Consider the following 21,995-nt stretch of genomic DNA (forward strand, 5'->3'; position numbering starts at 1 on the left):
TACTATGGGGAAACAGCTTCCGAAAATACTCATCAGTTAAGGGTTTAACACAAACTGATTAGTGTCTTTGCTTTCTATAACCTAAAGGGTTTCGTGCTTGCAAGTTATGCATAGTCATGATGAAATAACTGCATTTACTCATGACTACACGTCACCCGACCTTTCATTAAGTCACAAGGCTTCCGAGAAATGTTCTGAAATCAGAACAAAAGTTTCCCATTCATAATCTGCCTGGCTACACCCTTACACAGAAGTCAAATTACGCTAAATGTGCTCAGTACATTTCGCAACCACATACATTTCCCCACCTCTTCAGTGAAATTCAAACACACTGAAAATAATTAAAGCAAAGGCACCAAATCCCAAAATCAAGCACACTTACAAAGACAACGGACTACAAAACGTACATTTTTCTGAAAAATGAATTAACCGTGCAACTACAATACGCCATTTATTTAACAATAATCCTCACTTCTTACATTGAAAGAACATTTTGTGCAAAACACTGTAGGGTTACCACCTGTACCACTTTGCGAGGGACAGTCCCTCTTGGGGCAGTTGTGTCCTGCCAAAAAAATTGTAAAAATGGCAAATGTCCTGAGATTTTAGGACAAAATTACTTCATATATTGTATGTAATAGTTGCATAAAACAGTTATGTATCTGCAAACACCTAAATGTTATAAGAAACAGAATAAGCAACTAAAATGCTATAAGAATAAACTTTTATTTAGGCAAAAAAGTGAAGTTCTGTTCTTTGCACTGGCCGTGGGTATGTTTCAGCCTGCAAATTCTGACGTTTATACCAAGAATGTCCCACTTTGGGCATTTGAAAAGGTGGCAACCCTGAAACACTGCAGAGTTTCAAACTAAACTTCTAGTACAGCAAACCATTAACAGCCACGGCCCACAACAAACATCTTACAAGTCCTTCTAAGGTAATAAGAGACAACTAGTTTTAATGCCGGTAGCGGATACGTAACGCAGACGTAGCAGTGACGCAGTGGTACACACACTCAGCACCCTCCCGTTCCTTCATTCATACCACGATGTTCTTTTTTTGCTTTCTACACTACACATCTCACGTCGTGGTATGTTTCCAGCACATACGTCATTCAGGGGCGGGGCAGTGCCTGAAGGCGGGGCTAGCACAATTTTGCCAGTTTTAATAGGTTTTTGTACCGGTAAAGAAGTCATTGATCGCTTTAAGCAAGACGTTGACGTGTCTGTGTTGTATCATTTTAGCGGGTAAGATGATGGGAAGGTACTTTGTAAAATGTATTCGCTGTTTTTAATTATTTCTTAAACAGACTGGCAAAAGGAAGTTTGCAAGCATTTTCTGTTAGAAGTGTGGAATGATGGGTGCTATTATTAATGTGTGGGATGTTTTCTGGTTACATTGGTAGGTAATGTGATGCTTCTTTGATATTCTGTGCCAGCACTGTTTGAGCAGTAGTTGAGTCTTTTTAATTTATTTATTTTGTGGAAAGGCTAGTTGCTTGGCCTGGTGTGAGTTTGGTGCTAAAAGGTCGCCACCTTGAGCCACTGATGCTGCGTTTCCTGTGTACTGTACTGAAAATAAGTATTTGATTGAATTAATAAAGAGGAACTTTTCGGTTACATATTTAAGTACATCCTTATAATATTTAAGCGTACAGTGCTGTCAATTACGTGGGGGTTTCCATAGATAACTAATATATGTGTGCTACACGTTACCAAGTACATGTACGTCAGCTGCTGTTATTTTATGTAGTAAATATGTACCCCCACCTTGGGTGACCGTGCCTTATCTGCATCATCCGTGTAGGTGTTCTGGAAGAGTTGTACAACCAGTGATTTACGCCCGTTAATTTAATTTATTGTGCTCTTCGTTTGAGAAGAGACCAAGTTTGTGCCTTATGTTTATCGATGTGTGTGTGTTGACGTTACTGTCATTTCCTAGTTTTATGGGCTCATAGGTAAGTATTAAGTTTACTACTTTTGTGAGCTATTTTAACTTACCTCAAAGGTAAGTGTCAAACCGTATACCTTACCCTTAACCATGATGCCAACCCAGGACCATTTCATACTTTACCCGACACTTTTGCTTCGGAATTTGTTGGAAGAATTTCCAACCACAGAGGGGGGTGAAATTGGTTCTAAATAGCAAGGTCATTCAAAGTAGATGATTGTTATTTTGAGTGTAAGACCTTTACATGCATGAGTTGTATCCTTTCTCGATCTAATTGTGAAATTATTCTTTTATGCTGCCAGCCTGCTTTGGTGCCATCCTCCCCAAATTTAAAAGAACCGTTAAGTGCTACCCTCAGGCAGTTAAACTGCCTAAGAGAAGACCGACTCTAGTGATAGTGGAATTCTAAGTTCAGTGTGACCTTCAGTGTCATGCTGTTTCTAATTCTGTAGTTTAGTAATGCTTCCGTTTACTGATGAAACAAAATTGCTGCGTCAGAGTGATGTTCGAAGTTGTTCTTTCATGTACTGGGTGCTGCTTGCAATTCCCAGCACAGCCTGAAGGGGCAGCGTGACATTGCTTTTAGAAAAAGACTGCCTCTAGTTTTTAGGATGTGGTGCTGCTGTGTTTGTTTTATTTTTGGCCCGTAGTATGCCCTTTATTTTAGGGTTGCCACCTTTTCAAATGGAACTTTACTTTATTTAGATAGAAATAACTGTTATGCAACTATTACATAAAATACGGGACATAATTATTTCTTACAATCTCAGGACATTTGCCATTTTTAATATTTTTGGTCAGGACACAATTGCCCAAAGAGGGGACTGTCCCTCGCAAAGTGGGACAAGTGGTAACCCTATTTTATTTTCATATGCAGATATTGCAGGTAAATTGAATTTGGATTTTCTCGGCTAGTGTTTTTAGTTTTTACAGTTTTGCTTTGAAATGAAACAGTTTTATCCGATTAGCCAATCGATTAAAAAAGGTAGATTATCGATGTCGAGTTTTGCTGCCATATTAAGACTTTATACTACCAGAATGGCAAGAATAGTGACCATAACTTTGTGTTCCGATTTGGCACTGGTGAAATATTTTTTTTCCTTTGCATAATCTTGTCCGGTGAGTCCCCTACCATTACCGAGTCAAGCGTGAGACCCCTTTGACCTATTTGTTGCCCAGGAGAGAGGTGGGAGTTTGTGGCTGGAACTGAGCCAATTTACAAAATGCTGTGGGTATCCTCAAAAGCCCAGCACTGGGCTAGATCCATTGAGTTGCCCTTGGTCTGCTGACGAATGAGAGCATGCGCCTTTCGGCGATAATGAAGAACGCTGGATTCAGCGTAACTCGCGTTTATGAATACGACGTCGAGCTACACTCTGTCCGTTATTCTCTACTATCATCAGCAGTTGCACATGTGCGGTAAATAAACCTATACCATACCAAACAAAATCCGGGCTTTCTGGGAACACCCTGACAGTAGAGGGAAACGCTCCGAAGTATGTCGTATGGGTGGTTTTTTTTTTTGCGCCACCCCAAGACAAAATAATGCTAATCCCAGTGGATTTTCCTGAAAGGGGCAGTACAGAACGTTTTGTGTAAAGTGGAGTACCCACTGTACTTGGCAGCATCTTTATTATTGATGCTCACCAGTACTAGCATTGGAAATGGTGTGTGAAGTGAGCGTGCTGACATGAAAAGTGACTTGACAGGATTAGTGCGCTCCTTTTGACACCCCTCAACCTCTAACTCAAAGAAATTTGGACACCGCCAAAAATAGTGATGGGATTGGGGGCAAAGACCCAAAAATAGGGACAGATTTTAAATATTGATCTTGTAAGCTTAGGAAGATGGTGGAATAAAGTTTGGTGTTAATGGAGAATGCAGGACTGAAATAGTCTTTGTGATTTAAAATATAATGACAACATCGCACCTGTATACAACTGTTTCTGCACTAACACCTCAGCCTCCAGACAAAGACACTATTGCCCTCTATCTCCAGTCTTTCCACACATGATTATTTCTGGTAATACTGTATGCTGCTGTAGTTTGTGCTCAGTAGGATCTTGCTAATTAGCAGCCCCTAATGCTACCTCTGGGATTACCAAAGCAACCAGAGCTGGCAATTTACTCACGTGATGCCTAAGCCAGCATTAGGCTTTCACTGCCACCCTCCCTGCTCAGCCTCTTTAGTGCCTGCTCCATTAATTGTACTCGTATTGTCAGAGCTGCTTTCTGTGTACCATGAGATGAGACCACAGCTGCTTTTGTCTTAATGTACTGTCTTTTGTTTAAGCTGGCTTGCAGCTTGGCTCCCTATGATGGAGCCAAAAGATGAGGAAAGCAATCCTCATCCAAGTTTATTTTCTAGTTTTGGAACAGAGTTGGTTCATGGCATAAACTCATGATCTGTTTATGCAACTTTCCTCTTGCACAGGGAAGTAATCTTCCAAGTTGGAACTGTCAGTCTTCTGACAACAGTCAGTAGCTTGGATCTTAAGACTGCAAAGTTCTGTATGAGTAGCTGTTTTATTATGCTTCCTGGTTACTGTGGCTTTTGACCAGCATCATCCTCACAAGATGGAATTGCTAGGTTCTTGCCATGTGCACTGCAGTTAATGCCGCAGTGTAATTTGTCAAACTTTTCAGTAAACCATTTTATTTATGTTGGACTAGAACTGTTATGCTCCCGCAAATTTATATGCCTGCTTTCCTCTGTGACTGATTCATAATGCATAGAAATGTAGTATGACTACTGCTAACCAAGGGGTTTAGACATTTGAGATACCCACTATTGTAACATGCCTGCACTTCAAACATTTTAGAGTTGGACTTTCATTGTGATAGTCCAACTAGAGTGGTGACCAGCTTCTTGAAAAATGCTGCTTCATGGAGTCATTTGTGGTGATTTTATAAAGTAAATTACCAACATTTTAGAATAGTTTATTTAAAGGAGTTTGCAACTATAGATATAATAACGGCGTGCTATTGGCTGTTAACATATTTTGAGAGACTTTATATAAAATAATTACTTGGCCTTGCAGAACAGCAGATTTCCTTTCATTTGTAGAGAAACTTTTCAGGATTAAATAATGAAAATGAATCCAGCCATTTTAATGATATAATACAGCAATGTAATTACAGCATAAGCCAAGATAACTACTGTAAAATACAAACTATTTTTGTATGTCTATTATGTGTATGTAACTAATATATATATATATATATATATATATATATATATATATATATATATATATAATCACAATGCAAATAATTAATAACCTTTTCTTTTTTGCATTTATTTTGTATTTATTATTACTATTTTCTTTTGCTTGGTAAAAGCTTGCCTTCACATCACTGCTTTCTCTACAGTAATAGATTCTCCAGACTCTGGAATAGACTGCCCATACATGTCAAGCAGAGCGCCTCTTTGGCCCTCTTCAAAAGGAACCAGGATAAATCGAGCTCCAATTTTTACATGCAAGATTGTACATGCAAGATTGGAGCTTTCATTGTAAAACTATTACAGTGAATACCTTAATGTTTGGTAGTAACTGGTACGTGCTCTGTGTACATACTGCTTAGAAGACGTGGATATTGTTATAGCACAATGGTTATTTAATAGGGTTATACAGGCACAGCCTTCTTCAGTCAGTAGGAGGACCTTTACACAGTGTCTATCTCAGTGCTGTTTTTAGGATATGTCAGAATTAAAACATTGTACAGGTGCTTTCTGAGTTTCTACCAGAATAAATATGAATTGTCACAGTGCATACATTTTGGATGTTTTTAACCTAAACAGCACACTTCTTTGCATAAATAAGTTGCAATCTTTTTGTTTTTTTTCTTTTTGATTAGCCAAAAATGTCTTCACCAGCCTTCCCAGAGGATAGCCATACAGCAAAATTAATACGGAAAACAAAGGAGTCTCCGTTTGTCCCTGTTGGTAAGGTTTTATTAAATTCACTCTGTTTGTGTGAAAGATGACTAAAATTCAGTGTAAGAAGTTATGAGGTTCTGCATCTAGTGATATACTAAAGAAAATATCAAGTCTTTCCCCATGTTAGGAATCCTAGCTAGTATGATACCAAACTCTGAAAAGAATTCCTTTTCTAACCGTGTCACTCAGACTTCCTTGTACAGTACTAGATAACACACAGACTTCCAAGTTCCTGCTTCCAGTATTCCACTATGTCCTCTATTCTGCTTCTCACACCTGTGCTTACTTTATCCTAATTTGTTGCTCACACCTGTGCTTACTTTATCCTAATTTGTTGCTCTGAAGCTTCCTTTCTGTCTCTGTCTCATGTCCACATCAGTCCTACACGAGCCGTATCTCTACCACTGTTAAGCCACATTCTGACTGTTTACGTTTAGTCTCCTGTACTATCTTATTGATAAATACTTCAGACAGAATCGGTTGTTCAGGCTTGCTGTCAGGTTCAAACTAAGTAAGTGTTCTTCATCCTTTCAAAAGCAGTTCAAATCCCACATTAGGACTTTTTTTTTTCCTCTCTGCGTTTTCTTCACCCAAGTTCTCCTAATCTTTCCTGGTTTGGTGGGGGGGAGCAGTATAAGGCTTCAAAGTAAGATTGGCTGACATGTCTGAAGGGAAGATTTCTTTCTCTTCACTTCAGGGTTCAGGGTTATGGGAAAGAATAGTCTGCCCTGGTATTTTATGAGCACAAGGCAGAGAAACTAATCCCAGATAGAATGCCAGTCCTTCACAAGGCAAACAGCACATCTCGAATGTGGGAGGAAACTACAGCACTCCACTTGAAAAGCCTCTCGGTCACAGGCAAGAAGTGCAGATGCTTCACTAAAAGCATTCCAGCTGAAAATTGAACTAAAGAACCAAGCAGCAAGAGGCAGCAGCACTGACTGATGTGCCATTGTTCTGCCAGAGAATCTCTTCCACCTTACTAAGTTTTCTTGCTCCCTTTAGGACATTAACTATCCATGGATGAAAGGATTCTATGATGGATGCAAAACCCAGTTTCCACATTGTTTTGAACTCCCATATAGGTTCATAGTTTAGTACTAGGCTATCTACCCTTGCGAGCCATTTTAAGCCTAGCCAATTATCCCTTGTGAGACTCAAACCCTGCACCTTGTGTTTGTAAGGCAAACACCTTGGCCATTAAGCCACCCTCCCTATCCTAGAGTGTAGGGGTAGCTCTGTACCTAGCTTTCATGTAAATCAGAATGTCTTCGGGGGGGGCAGAGATCCAGTTGTATGATAGAAGGGTACACCTAATCCAGTGAAAGTATGATGTCTTTCTTTTAATTGCTCATTTTGACATGTGGGGAATCGTACAGAAAACTTTTCTGCCTTGGTGGTAAATGAATGGCAATAAAGTGAATGTAGTAGACAGTAGTAATTTCATTAGCTGTGTAACCATCCTAATGTGTATGATCTGAAGTTGTGATGGTACTATGTGTGACTGGGTATGTAGTGTGTGTGGTTACCTTCTCCTCCTGTAGACTATTCTTTCCCATAACCCTGTCTGTAGTAATTTCATTAGCTGTGTAACCATCCTATAGAGCTGTTGAAATTTTTGTTGTCTGCTTTTTTAATACATTGTATTGCTGTGGTGTTATCTGTAAAAAGACTTCTTGATTGACTTCGTAACTGTTGTTGTATACATCATCTTTTTCAAGCTGATGTGGAAAATCATCTGTGGAGACAGGATCTCTTGTATATTTTTGTGCCTTAGCTTACGGAGGAAATGCGAAATGCCTGGTGGAGTTCATATGGACAGTTATCATTACCAGTCATATTCATTGATCTGAGAGGGACTCGCCTGATTGAGACGAAGTGGAGGATCATTTTCATACTCCTGGAGGCAATTCTACAACACCATCTTTCAAGTCAAGATATTCGTATCATGATGGTGGTAAAACACAGTGACACAATAGTTTGTCTGAAAGGCTGGACTGGGAGTAGCTTATTGTGTCAGGATTTTTATCCATTTTGTATTAACGAAACTATGGATATTTAATCCAGATATTTCCCCAAGAAACTTTTTTTTAATGAAAGGAGATTAGTCCCATCAGTCATGAAGTGTAAAAACATTGTGCTGAAGCCATTTAGTAACTGCTTATGGCTGGAGTTTTAGATAAGACAGTTGTTCATGTAAAGGTAAATGTGGGTTTCCCTCTGTATGGGGACAGGAAGACCGTCATTTCTGGTAATGAAAAGCAATGAAGGATCTGTAGACTGATGCCTCACTTTTCGTATTTGAACATTGGAATATGTTGAACTTCTAGTCTAGAAAAATTTGTTGACCATTCGTAGCCTTAATCCTGTGGACTAGCTGCTAAATCTCCTTGATAAAAACAGGATTAGCTGTGCTGTTCATGTACTAAACTCCTGGGTAGACTGCTCTCCAGTTTTATCTTGTATTTTTCTCAGTGCTCCCTTCATTAAGATTGTAGGGAGACACGTTTTATTTTGTTTTCATAAGGTAGGTTACTGTTCAGTAGAGACTTGATAGCCTTGGAATAGGGTGAACCAGCTGCTTTAAAAGCCAGTCATGTAACCAATTTCCAAGATGCTCGTTAACTGAAGATGCTCAGAGCCTTAACCAGTTGTGTAGTTGAAATTTATCTCCATCACCAGAAAATTTTGATGTAATGGGGCAGAATTAGAGATGACGAAATGAGGGAAGAGTTCTCCCTGCTACAGATGACCCAAGTAGTTAAGATGGAAGTGCTTTTGTCTCAGGAAAAGGAGGGGTATCCTGAAAGAACTTCTGACCCCTGAAGTGACCCTCCTGATTGACAGGGGTTGTGCCTTTCCATTCAAAATCTTTGTCTGGACATTATCTCTGGAGCAATATCTGTCTATTTTTTTTTCCCTGAAATAACATTTCTTAATTCCCCCTCCCCTAATATCAAGAGGTAGAGGCATTTGTAGAAACATGAATAATATACATTTTTCTTTTTGCTTTTCAATTGTAAGGGTAATTGCTTTGACAATTTGGTCTCTGTCAAGTTTTTCTAATTATTAGCCTAGTATCAGTACAGCTTAATGTAAGACAATTGAGCCAGATACCTTAGGCATTGAAATGAGCTGAACTGAGTAGTATGATCATTCTAAGAATTAATTATTCATAAAAGTAATGCTATTAAAACCCGTGCTGCTAAAGAGCTAAAATAGTGCAGCTTCTAATATGTGCATAACTCTTCATGATAAACGAGTAGACAGACCAAATACCAATCCAAAAAATTCCAGGGACCAAGGAATGAGTCGGGCAAAATAAAAATAAACTGTTTATTCATACGTAAAAGAATAATAAAAAAAGTCAAGATCAAGCGCTTTCGTGACTGTTCAGTGACTTTTTCAAGAAAAGTCAGTCCGTAAACCTTAATTTAAGTAGCACACCCCAAACCAATCGCCCAATGACAGAAGTGGCACAACTTCTGTCTCTTTATTGACAGATTGGTTTGGGGTGTGCTATTTAAATGAAGGTTTATGGACTGACTTGTGTCTGACTATTCAGAGACTTTTTCAAGACAAGTGCTTTATCTCGAATTTTTATTCTTTTCTGTATGAATAAACAGTTTATTTTTGTTTTGTCTTGTCTGACTTGTTCCTTGGTCCCTGGAATAACTCTTCATATTAGAAGGATCTAAATCCGTTTTGTAGAGAGGTGGGGGGGCTCTCCGGCTTCAGTTTATGATGAACTGGATTGCTTTCCGACAGCACAGAACCAGTTATAAAGCATTTGTCTCTGTTTCTAATGACAGGCAGAATTCCATTGCCAAAGCGTGCACCTTTCTGAAGGTCATCTTTATCATCCTTGGCATATAGACTTGCATAAGAATTGCTTGTCTCTCTCTCTTGCTCGCTGTCTCTGTCTCTCTCACACAAAAAAAAAATAGTCTGCGGAGAAGAAAGGTCTTGGCTTTCAGCTAGCTTGAATTATGCGGACTGCATTAGAGGTCCCTAGAGTTAGTTGAGAGAGTACTACAGGGTTTGGGTGACTTGGCAAGATTTGCAGACTTTCATATGAAAACACAACTAAACATTTTATTTATTCATCTTATTTCAGGTTTAGCAGGATGTGCTGCTGTTGTGGCCTATGGACTGTACAGAATGAAGCATAGAGGGAACACTAAAATGTCCGTGCATCTTATTCACATGCGTGTCGGAGCTCAGGGTTTTGTTGTAGGAGCAATGACTGTTGGTAAGTACAGACGAGCATTCAAATCCTTATCTAGTATTTCTAATGCACTTAAATTGTTTGTGATAAGATGCTTCCAAGCACTGTTATGGTTTCGTTATGCTTGTAACTTTTTTTTGGGGGGAGCTGGTCAGACGAGTCAGCTGCATCATGGATGATTGGAAGAAAACAAGAAGACCTAGTTTTGTTATTGTGAACTATCTGTTTTGAAGCTGTGGAGGATGTTGTGCTGAGTCATAACATTTGCTATAAAACTGAAGGGATTACAGTGGTGACTTTTCATTCAACTCTTAGGATCATAGGAGGTTACTTTACAAGCCAAGCCTAGCCAAGAGTTTATCCCCCCAAAAAAGTGTCTGAGGGACACTGGTGGAACCCCTGGGACAAATTTGTAGTTTCCCAGGGGCAGCCTCTGGGAGACTAACCTGTGTCTGTTGATGTCTCGTATGAGATTTAGGCCTTTCAAGGGGGTAATACATGATAAGTTAGACTTGCAGATATAGAGCATCTCTAGTAGGGCAGGGTTCAATATTGCCTTGGAGGTGCGAGAGACAGATCACCTCTGAGCAAGCTGTATGATAGAGTAGAGTGATACCGATTTGAGCCTGTCCATAGGACAGGTGTTGGGAGGCTATAGTTCTGTGGCCTTTCCAGTTGGTGTGGGTGTTTGGAGAGGTACATACCAAACAAGGTGTTTACTCAATTATTGGCCTAATGAGGGAGGGCTACAGGGAGGTAATGGCATCTTTTTTCTGGATGCAATCTCTCTACTTATGAGATGAACCAAGCAAAAGGATTTTCTGACTACTGCCGCTACATGGTGGTCAAAATGTGAGATTGTCAACCTAAGTACCCAGGTCTCTCGCCACAGGTTGAGTGCTTAAGGGTCTGCCTTTGTGGTAATCAGTAGGGGCTGTGTTTTTGCTGAATGGTATGATGATATATTTTTTTTGTGTTTAAAGGCCATAACTTTGGTACCAGTCATTTGTTGCTGTGAGACCCTCTTGCAGTAATCTGCAAACTTGTTCAGCCACAGGCTTTTGTCTTTGCCTGGGCCTCTGAGAAGTAGATGCCAAACAGTAGGAAACCCCGGACAGATCCCTGGGGAAAACCACTAGTGACAGGTCTACTGTCTGAGGAGGAGGTGCCTGTGGGTTCTGCTGGTGAACCAGTTGGCCTCCCACCTGATGAGACTGGGATTTACGCTAAGTTATGTTAGCGTTTCGATTATGCCAGAGTGGGAGACTGTGTCAAAGGCCTTGGCCAAGTCGAGGTAAACTATGTACTGAATTTCCCTCATCCAGGGCCTTGGTAAGTCTCAGTCAACCAGGTTCGACAGCAAGATCTGCCCTTGATGAATTCGAACTGGGTGGAGTCAAGTGTTTGGATTGCCATGGCTTTAAAGATTAAACTTGTCAAGCTGAGTTTCCAGGGTCAGTAGTGTGCCACCTTTTGCAAGGGGATGACAATGGCATTTATTCATTCTGCTGGAATGAAGCCTGTACTTGTGCTGTGGTAAAATAGGGTGCTCAATGACTAAGCTAGTTCTTGCTGGTGATGGTGCAGAATACTACTGTGTATTGTGATCATTCCTGTACTAACAAATTATTTTTTGTCATGAACAAAATTGTGCCAATTAATAGAGCAATTGTATAATTGGGAGTTTCTTTGTCTGAACCGCAATTGATGATTTTTTGATTGTGTTTAATGACTTAAGTGTAGATGCAGAAAAATCTGCAAGCTGTTTTATCCCAGCAGTGGTTGACTTGACTGTAAAATACCCTGATACTGTAAAAAAATAGCAAGTCAATTTTTAGTGAAATAATTCTGTGTTCTTTATTGGTTTTATACATAGTTATGACACTACTACCCTTATCAAGGGTATATACCAGGCCTCAGTTAAAACAATTTGTTTCTGGGGCTCCCTTGAGTTTGTGTGTTTTTTTTTTTTTTGTTCCCCTCTCAACTTCTAATGTATTTCTGAATGATTTTTGGTCCTATGATGACCTATTGCAGTATTTCTGAATGATTTTTTTGGTCTTATGATGGTCTATTCCCATATTGCTGTATTCGTAACATGAGGGGATTCTCCCCCAAATGTCCAGCTGATATACAAAAAGACTTCATGTGACATCCCACATACCTTACCAATAGTAAGGCAGCAGGGAGCATAGGACATAAATGACATCCACATATACCATCCTCGGAACATCTCTGCTGCCAGTCCGAAAGCTAAGTGACTGCTGTTTTCAGATAAGTGCCATTGTGGAAGACAAATTCCATACAAAGACAGTCGCAACCAGAGTCTTCTTTCTAGGGTCTGCACATGATTACAAGGCATGCATGATTTGTCAGGTGTGTCCCTAAGATGCTCCAGTCATCTTTCTTCCTTCAAATATTTATCTGGAGAACAAGAAACTTAAGCGACTAGTGCTTGCTATGGATGTTACATCAGATCTGACCTGTGAGCCTCCAAAGAAGGTCAAAGTTAGGCCTAAATGTTTGTCTGCACCTATGAATCCAGACTTCCCTCTTAAGGCTGATGAAGGGCTGGAGGTCCGTAGGGCTCTCTTCCTGGAGTGGATACCACTTCAGTGGCCGCTAAGGAAATTGCCATTTGCACATCCACAGAGGTCTCGCAGAAGTCCAGTCAGGATTGCAAAGGGGAACCATGGCTTATCTGTTCAGATCCCCAACAAAGTACTTCTCTTTACATAATATGTCTGAGGGTAAGACCTATGTTGGTCCCCTCCTCTCAACCTAAGGCAGATCTTGCTCATTTTAAAGGAAAAGAAAGCTTAAGCATGTCACCTCCTCAGGTCCCTACTGCAAACTGGCAGGCCTTTTCTTAGGGTATTCTTAATGCCTTTATGACTTTGAGGCCTACTTCCTGCTGCCCTTCCCAAGGAGCTCTAATTTGGAGCAGGAGCCTTCTGAAGAGGAGTCTCTATTCCACCCAGATAGCTTCTTCTTTGGGTTATGCTTCCCCTGAGGTAGTTCAATGGTACTGACTCCCCCGAGGAGGACTTTTTTTTTTTTTTTTTTAAATGAAACTGCCCCCAAGGCTCAGATACAGAAGTACTATGGTCTCTTACAGATAGACTCCTCTCCTTTTCTGCTATATTCCCTTTGTTGCCTGTCTTTTTGGATGCCTTCATGTCAGCATCAAAGACACCTGTCTCTCAACCTCCTGCCCCTAAAAGGCTGGATAGATTTTACAAGGTACCAGAGGAAAGTATATTTCTTTTTAAATGTCCTCTTGCAGATCCTGCTGTTGTCTTTGTCTGCTCATACTTCCACTACCTTGCTTCCATCTGATAGTAAAATGATGGGGAGACTGTAATAAGGTCTACAGTTCATCTACACATGCCTTCAGGGCCATTAATTATCAGACACATGTCCAAATATGTTTTGGCTTTACTCTCTCTAGCTTCACAGCTGCTGTCAGACTTCCAGACTCTACAGCTAAAGTTCAACTTTCCTTTATCGTGACAGTGTCTTCCCAAGTGACTCATCATTCAGTAAAGTGCAGCTAAAGTGTCTGCCAGGTCAGCTGCATCTGGCTTGGTCATAGACTATGTTCTTGATTGAGATTACATCCCTTGCCTGATCAAGGCAGAACTTGATAATTCTGCCCTCTTACACTGCTGCTGTTTTCATATGTCTTCAAGAGAACGGGAAGGAGCTACAGGAAGTTATGCATATTTGTGTCCCCAGTTCCTAAGTACAACAGTCCTTTCAAGGCATATTTTGTAAGGACAGTCCTGTGTCCTCCTTCCACTTCCAGGAAAGGGCAATACAGACTACTCAAAAGCCCCAATTTCCAGACAAACCAGGTAGTCTGGGATTACCTGCCCATTTTTAGAAATAGTTTTGCAGTGCCTCTCTTCCTCTTCTTGGACAAACATTACTGCAGACAAATGGGTGCTTTCAATTGTCCAAAATATTACATGGTTTGGAAGTCCATCCCACCCTTCATGGGTATCCCTCAAGACCAGCTTCCTCTTCCGTCTGGTACTTCAGGACCTGATTTCACAGGGAACCATTCAGGAAGTCCCTTCCCAGTAAGTAGGAGGTTTTTACTCCTGGATGTTTCTAGTTCCCAGGAAGGATGGCCCATGGAGACCTATCCTAGGCATGTCTCATTGGAGGTTCCTATGCTTACATGGATATCTACTAATTCAAGTAACCCATCCAGAAATTCTGCTGGAGAATCTAGACAACAGTCAAGCTTGCTTCTAAACCTCTGAGGGCCACTGTCAATTACAGGAAATCCTCCCTCATTCCTTAGGACTAGGTTTTCCTGAGGTGCAGGAGAAGGACAGATCTCATGATGGCATTTCTGCCCCATCTCCTTGTCTACTTTCAGCAACTCCTACCACTCACTTCTTTGACACCCAGGGAGTTTCTCAGACAAGGCATCCATTATTCCCATGCTACCCTTAGCCAGTCTCCACATGAGGAAGTGGTCCTAGCCTGCACATCCCCTGGATTTTTATCTTCCTTTTCTTTGTGTAAAGAAAACTGCAGAGGTGGATTCAGCAAGTTTAACTGAACCCTGGTCTCTCTCTCTGCAGCCTCTTCTGTGCAGGACAGGATTCCTCGGACCTGGGGTGGGGAGTAACCCTGGGGAAACCTGAATGTCCAGGGTCTTTGGTCCCCCCTCTATAAGGAAGGAACACAACATTAAAGAAACAAGAGCTTTCATTTTTTTTGCTCTTCAAGCTTTCCAGTCTTTTCACCCAGGACCTCTGAAACTGTTCACAGACAACACCACAGCACAGTCCTTTGGTATGTGAACAAACTGGTGGGAAGAATTGTATGTGCTTTGCAGGTTGTCTCTTGGCTTGGGAGATTACAAACAGTCTAAAATTACTTCAGCTCAACATGTTCTGGCAGACCCTCTAAGCAGGTCCATGACTCAATCCCATGAATGGATACTCCACAGGGATGTGTCTGGACATTCTCCACCAGATTTGTCACTTAACCAGTCTTGTTTACCTACTTTTTTTCCCGCAATTCAGAATTCCAGTGAAAGGGTGTTGCATACCTTTGTGCATAGACGACTCAGATTTTACCTACATAAAACCAGCTCCTTTAGGAAATTGGAGCAACCTTTTTTTTCTGTTCACCCCAGGGTGCTGGGAAAGCCTGTGTGAAAATGGACTGTCACATGGATTTCTAAGGCCATTTTGTTTTGGTATGTTTTCCATGGTAAAACGTTCTTCAGTGAAGTTCATTCCACTCAGGCTGTTGCTTCATCTGGGGCCTTTATTGAGGGAGTTGGACATCTTCCATCTTGGAGGCAGCTACATGGTCTCTTGTCCACACCTTTACCAAACATTACAAGCTAGATGGTATCTCCAGTTCCATAGAAGGGTTTGCCAGGGCAATCCTGCATGGTTTTGTGGAGAGGTCCTCTGATCCATCCTCCCTTTCATGAGCTTAGGAATACTGCTACATGGGAAAAGGACATAGAATAGTTGTGTAAAATGTTACCATAGCCATAGATGTCCTTTTCTTCCACTTGGCAGTATTCTATCCCACCCTCCTTTTCCCTCAGTCCTTGTATTTCTTTGGATGGTAGTTGCCTCTTCTTTTTATCCTTGGACTGGTGTTCTAAGGATGGTACTTGCAGATGTCCCTTTTGTGGCCTACGCTTTCCTGCTGCCTTCATGCGATATCCCACGTACCTTGCAGTGGTAAGCCTTTTTTATATACTGGCCAGATGTTCGGGATGCCTAGGCAGATTCCCCTCACATTATGAAATACTGCAACATGGAAGAGAAGGTCATATTTATGCAACAATTCTTTATCCAGTTCCTGAACATCCACTTGCACACCCATAAATCGCCCATCTTAAATTATTTTCCTAGGTCTTTGTAAAGTTTGAGTTGCTGCACATGTTTAGTTTGTAAAACTTTAGAAATGCTTTAGTGAAAAATGGACTAAAATGAACTCTTCTCTTCTTTCAGGGGTACTTTACTCCATGTACAGAGAATACTTTGCAAAATCCAGGGAATAGAAGCAAGTCAAATCTGCCATGTGGTAGCAGGTTTTTCCTTTGGCACCCGAGACCTCTTCTTTTTGGATGTATTATATATTGTATGTAAATTTGTTATTGTGTATTTAAACTTATTGCTGTGTAGCGAAAGCTACAAGATCTTTTTTTTTGTTACTATTACAAAATGATATTCAGCAAAGTACTTAATTGCCCATTGTAAAATGCACAACTTTTAGTAAAAAATTGAAGTCTAAAGTATTTAGAAGTGGATTTGCATAGTTATGTAAAGCACTGAGGGGTGCATTTGCACCAAATTGCCCTCCATTTTGTAAGGCTGTTGTGAAACTATCCCAGTGTAATTTCACTAATTCTGGCTTTAATTGGTTAGTTCATTGTTAAATGTCTGTATTCCTAGTAGTGAGACTTTCTTTCCACTGTTGGTCTGTAGCAGTTGCTAGCTGAAGGATGTTTGCTGAACAAAGGGAAAACTGAGTGTAGGGGCTATCAAAACTGAAATCTCTTTACAGAGCTCAGTCATAAGTGACATGTATAGTTGAAGTAATTTTGAATCTGTGAGTTAGCACTATTTTAATGTATGTCTCGCTAAGCAGACGTAGTATTCCTTCACGTGGAATGAATCGTTAACAAAGTAAAAGGAAACTAGATTCGTGTTTGCTGGACTTGTCTTCCTTCACCTATAGAAGGATAGCCCCTTGAAGTTGTTTTTTTATTTGATTTACATAGTCTAGTATGTCTGAGCATGTTCACATGCATTCAAGTGTCTGAAGACTATTTGTGGTACTGGCAATGTATCTTATTTTAATTTTGTTGTCTTTACTACAGAGACTGAACATATTGCCCACATTCCACAGGTTGGCTAACATGCAGTACTCTAAACTTGCTTGTGACTGAGTATAGATGTTCGCACATCAGTGACATCTGCTAAGTTATAATACTGCCTGTTTTTCTTATAATAAACTTCCATGAGCTGCAATCTCTGACAGTATGAACATCTACCTGGGTAGTATCCAAAAGTACTAATTTTATTTGTCTGTCAGATACTTATGGGCTTGTATTTGAGCTGCTTTTGTAAATTATAATGTGTGGCTACATAAAATGTAGTGTTTTGTTTGTTATATACCAAAGCTATTTTTAATAGCCTCTTATGTTTGTGTACATTTTGTTTAAAGATATAGAGACAACGTTTAAAAGTTGTTGACTTATTTTGTAAATAAACTGAAAAAAAAATGTTATTGTCTGCTTAGTTTTACTCCTGCTTGTTCTGATTCAACTGCATGTGTGGTGATGGAGGGATGAAAGCACCAGGGCTGTCATTCACAAGCTTTAGTAGATAGTTGTGTCTAATATTCTGTGCATGTGTGCATTTACATGGGCCACTGCTCTATAAATACAACAAAAAAAAATGCTAAGAGGAGGCATTGCGCTCTGTGGTCTTTATGACACTGCAACTGTCCACTGCAAAGCTAGACCTGTCCCTTATGGGATCACTGTTCTAAGTTTACTTTTGTTATGTAGCTGGCACCTCTTCTATTTTGACAGCTTCTCTTCTAGTTAGTGACAGGAACACTGGTATTAAAGTACTTTTAAGTCCCTTAGTGTTTCTGCAGTAATTATGCACTTGTATCAAATGATCACCATGCAAACTTCAACATGGTATAAATGAAGCTGGAGGTTTTCCTTCTGTAGATCTGGCACTATTGGTGATATTTTCAACATATGGAAATTCTGTTTTGTACTCCATAAAAGGCAGTACGATGCAGTGGTTAGTACTTTTAACCTCATAGTGCCTGGTTGCCCAGTCTGGGACTTGACCTTGTGGTAAGGAGTCTGTATATGATTTCTCTGCATAGGTTTTTGTCAGGTCCTGCCCCCACCCCCCCCCAAACATCCCAAAGATGTGGTAGAGAGGAGCCAGCATTCCTCTAAACTGCTTGTATGTGTTTTTTGTGTTTGGGGGTTGCTTAAGGCGGCGTTTTTTTTTTTTTTTTTGTTTGTTGTTTAAACCTTGTGCCAATTTAGGTCCAGGACAGGCTACGGCTCCTCAGTATCCCATAAATTGGATAAAGTAGGTATTGGGAGAATTTCCAAGTTATGATGAAAATGTAAGCCTGCTAAATGTCAATTTAGCATCTATGATTGCAAAAGGTTCCTCAACCCATCCAAGCTGACTTTACATTAGGGTTGGATACAAGATTGAATATATACACTGCTTATGCAACTGCACACTCACCATAGATCTGCTATTATAAAACATTCTGGGAGCTGTATTTGGGGGAAGTTTGCTTTCAAGAGTATTCTGTCTACATGTTTGTTTTTCCTGACTGTTTGCAAGGCAGTTGCATCATGCCTTCTGGAAAATTAGTAGTGTTTTGAGTACTTTGCATAACTATTGGAGTGCTAAACAGCATAGAAGTCCTCTGAATGGGCTCCCTTATATTGGGTGTCTGAACCAGAGGACATCCCAAACCTTTACTATGCATCTTATTGACAGTTTTGTTATATCCATGGAAGTGGGAGGTAGAAGGCAACAGCAAAGGAGACTACAGTGTTTGCTTTGACAGAATACAGTGCACCTAATTGATGGGTTAGGCACCATTTTAGATATTTTCATGTTTTCACTGCTCTTTGCATAGAGGATAGATTTGGGGACCTAGCCTTAAGGGTGCTGTTGTGTGGATGTACCAGTACAACAGGCCATGCCCATTCATGTTGTGTAGCAAATGTTTACTGGTATTGGAATAGCTGGTATTGGAATAGCTGGGAGGATACTGAAAATCTGGTACTGTAGCTATCTGGAATTTTGTAATTCATATGTCATTTGTGAATATCAACATGATTTGTATGCTTGTAATTTTGTTAATATTAAGCTCCTGGTGTGGAAGTGAGTTTAACAGGGTTTGCACAATACTGAGTGAGTTTCAAGGATGTGTCCACAGTATACCCTACTGTAAAAACAGAAATGCACATGCATGTGCAAATGTATGTTTTAACAGTAGAAACTAACATAAAAAGGTTAAATTGCAAAATTTCAAAAGTTGGAATTTAAATTGTTTTACACTATTGTACTATAAAAGTTGTCTTCCTATTCCTGTCAACAGGGAGACAGGATGTCAACACTAGGGGACTCTTGTTTTTATGTCCTCTAGCAGGTGCAAACATTTGAAGGCTGTGTTTTTTCAGAGAGCTGCTAAATTCTGGTAGTTTCTGACAAAAGGGGTTTAACTTGGAAACTGAAGTCTGGTGACAAAGTGATGTCATTCAAGCTAACCCAGCAGTAATTGCTATTAAGAACTCTGAGAGAAACTGTATTTTGTCTTTGCTCTAACAAGAACATCCACTCATCACCACCTTCTGCACTTCTGCCTGCATGTTCTGTAAGTAAGTTTTTAGGGCATAGTAACTCTTGGATTCAGATAGGAATATAATACAGTAAAGCAATGTTTTCTTTGAGACTGTTATGCAGTATTTTAACTATTCCCTGTGAGTTTGTTACTGTGTTCATTTACTGAGTTTTTTTGTGGTTGATATTTGTGAGACATTTAATCTGTTGGAGTACCTGCATATCTATATGGCAACACTGTAGAGGCCACTCCTAATTAGCCTTGCTCTTGGTCAGACTACCGTTTGGATTAATGGTAACATTACACAGTAGGATTGGACACCCTTTGTTAAGGGCCTTAAGTATCTAATAAAGATGTGGCTGGTGGCAGGCAGACCTACCCTTATAGTTTTGGCAAAAGGGGGCATAGCTAGTAAACGTGCCAGCCTTTCCTGTGTGTGTGGCTCCTTGACTTTTTAGCTGTACCAGTGGGAAGTCTTATTGGGGCTCTGGAGAAACAAGCCCCAGACGATATCTGCGTGCTCTTAAGGGAAATTGCACTGTGTAGTCATCCTTCCAGTGTGTACACCCTCCCCTCAACTGTTGCCAGTGGTGAGGATTGAGGCTCCTTGATTTACTAGGCAAGTGCAGGGGCATCACACCTGTCTTTTTAGAAAACCGAATAAGGTGGATGAACTGAATGTTAAACTCTTAAAATACACACAAGTAACAAAAGACCAATGCGAATCTCAGTTAAGTAAGCTGGTTCAAAGGTTGTGGAAAATTCTAAAGTTTTAGACCCTACAGAGAAATGTAAGTGATGGTGTCATATATTCAAGGAAGTTGGAGTTATAATGCCCATTTTGGGAGTATGTCAATCAAGAAAGCAAGATGGATATTCCAGAACCAAACTTGTCTGAGCTTGCTGAGGTCCAAAATGAGTAGTTTGAGTGAGGTGCCTTACCTAAAGATTTTCACCCAGTCAAAGATTTTAAACCCTAGCTATTGTTTGAGAAAAAAGGAGCCACTCCTTAAGGTTCACCCTGCATGTGGAGGGATGATGGGAATCTGACAAGCAAGAGAGTCCAGATGTGCTGTGAGTGATGGTTCTTTGGGGAGCCCCTGACCTTGGAAGTCCTGAGAAGAGGGGATAGCAAGGTGAAAAATAGGCTGTGAGAATTTGACAAGCGTTCTTGAGTCTCATTCTTGATAGAAATTGAACTGAGACAGTGGAAAGACAAATGCATGCCACTGTTATGATGGCTCATGTCAGGTGATTCAGCTTCATTGGAATCTAATTTGAGACTGTTTATCAGTTGAAAAAAGACTCCTGCTTTTAACTTGTTTTTTGGAGAGTACATTGTTCCTAGAATGTGCATGGCATTTGGAAAGATATGTTCATATTGGCCTTTTTGCCAAAACCTTGTTTCCCTGCATATGGAAATCAAACTGGAGGCCTGCCCTCACCCCTTTTATTTGCGTAAAGGTCATTGAAGCCATAAACCCTGGGAGCCTGAGAAAGTCTGTTTCATTAGTCTGAGACTGATTGGAGATGCTTGGGAAAGTTTCCAAATAAAAATCTCATCTTTTGTCAGGCCTTTTTGAAGAGCAACATCTAGAAGGCAGTTGGGAAACACAATCCTGGGAAATGGAGTAAAGGAGGAGTTTGTAACATTTAATTTGGGTACCAAGCCCTTCAGAGCTTTCCTGCTAACAGAGGAAGGCTGAGCCCTGAAAGTACCATGCTAGGAACAACACAAAATGTCCACACCTTTGCATAAAAAACCCAAAACAAGGGGGAGTGGGTAGTGCAGGATTGTTCATTCAAACATCTACTGTTATAAGTTTAAGTACGCAACTGTACTGTGTTCATCATATTGATCACTCCTGCAGTAGCCTTGGCTATATGGGTGGTATACCATAGCTTAACTACATTCATGAGGTGGAACAAGAGCCCAGGAGCCCCTGGAGAATTGTCCTAGCAGTCTGACCTGGATCTAGAGAAGGAATCAAGCTTTTATAGTACTTTGTAAATGTTTGTACAGAAGACAAAGGGGCAGCTTGTAGAATTCAACCTCTTCCAAAAAGCCACAGATGAAGTCAAGGCTCTGGCAGTGTAGACCTTAACCCTGCCTGGAATAGCTTTGGTTATGGTGAGTATAACAAAAAGGTGGTAGTCTTAGACAACCATTTGAAAATAAGTCTGTTTTGGAACAGGTTGTCCTTTCTTACCTTCACCAGAAATTTAACAATTGATCCAAACAGCTGAAATATATAGTTTTGCAAGATAGTACCCTAGGTGTGGATATTCGGGTCTATGTTATAACATCGAAGTTACGGAACATCGAATACAATATGGTTGACCCCATATTATTGAAGTTCCAAAATGAAAAAAAAAATCAAAACTTAAAATTTTTACCCTAACTAGTTTAAGCAGGGGTGGCAAGCCGCCCCAAACCCCCCGCTACTTAAATATACCAACTCCAAGACTGCACCTACATTGCACTAAACG

At 40.3% G+C, this 21,995-nt stretch overlaps 1 protein-coding gene across 2 annotated transcripts; it reads left to right on the forward strand.

Annotated features, from left to right (window-relative positions):
- The first annotated feature begins 1,102 nt into the window (after positions 1 to 1,102).
- Positions 1,103 to 17,396, forward strand: LOC122797208 (HIG1 domain family member 1A, mitochondrial-like). Of its 2 annotated transcripts, none has more exons than XM_044066037.1 (4): positions 1,103 to 1,247; positions 5,809 to 5,896; positions 10,008 to 10,142; positions 16,115 to 17,396. In XM_044066037.1, exons 2-4 carry the CDS (start codon positions 5,815 to 5,817, stop codon positions 16,162 to 16,164), a joined length of 267 nt encoding a protein of 88 aa, XP_043921972.1. In that variant the 5' UTR covers positions 1,103 to 1,247; positions 5,809 to 5,814; the 3' UTR covers positions 16,165 to 17,396. The 2 variants fall into 2 exon arrangements, with proteins under 2 accessions (XP_043921972.1, XP_043921973.1); XM_044066038.1 differs by lacking the exon at positions 1,103 to 1,247 and adding an exon at positions 1,333 to 1,401.
- Positions 17,397 to 21,995: the final 4,599 nt, after the last annotated feature.

Source organism: Protopterus annectens, chromosome 3.part0 (assembly GCF_019279795.1).
Source record: "Protopterus annectens isolate FY-2018-M chromosome 3.part0, PAN1.0, whole genome shotgun sequence".
Lineage (NCBI taxonomy): Eukaryota > Metazoa > Chordata > Ceratodontiformes > Protopteridae > Protopterus > Protopterus annectens.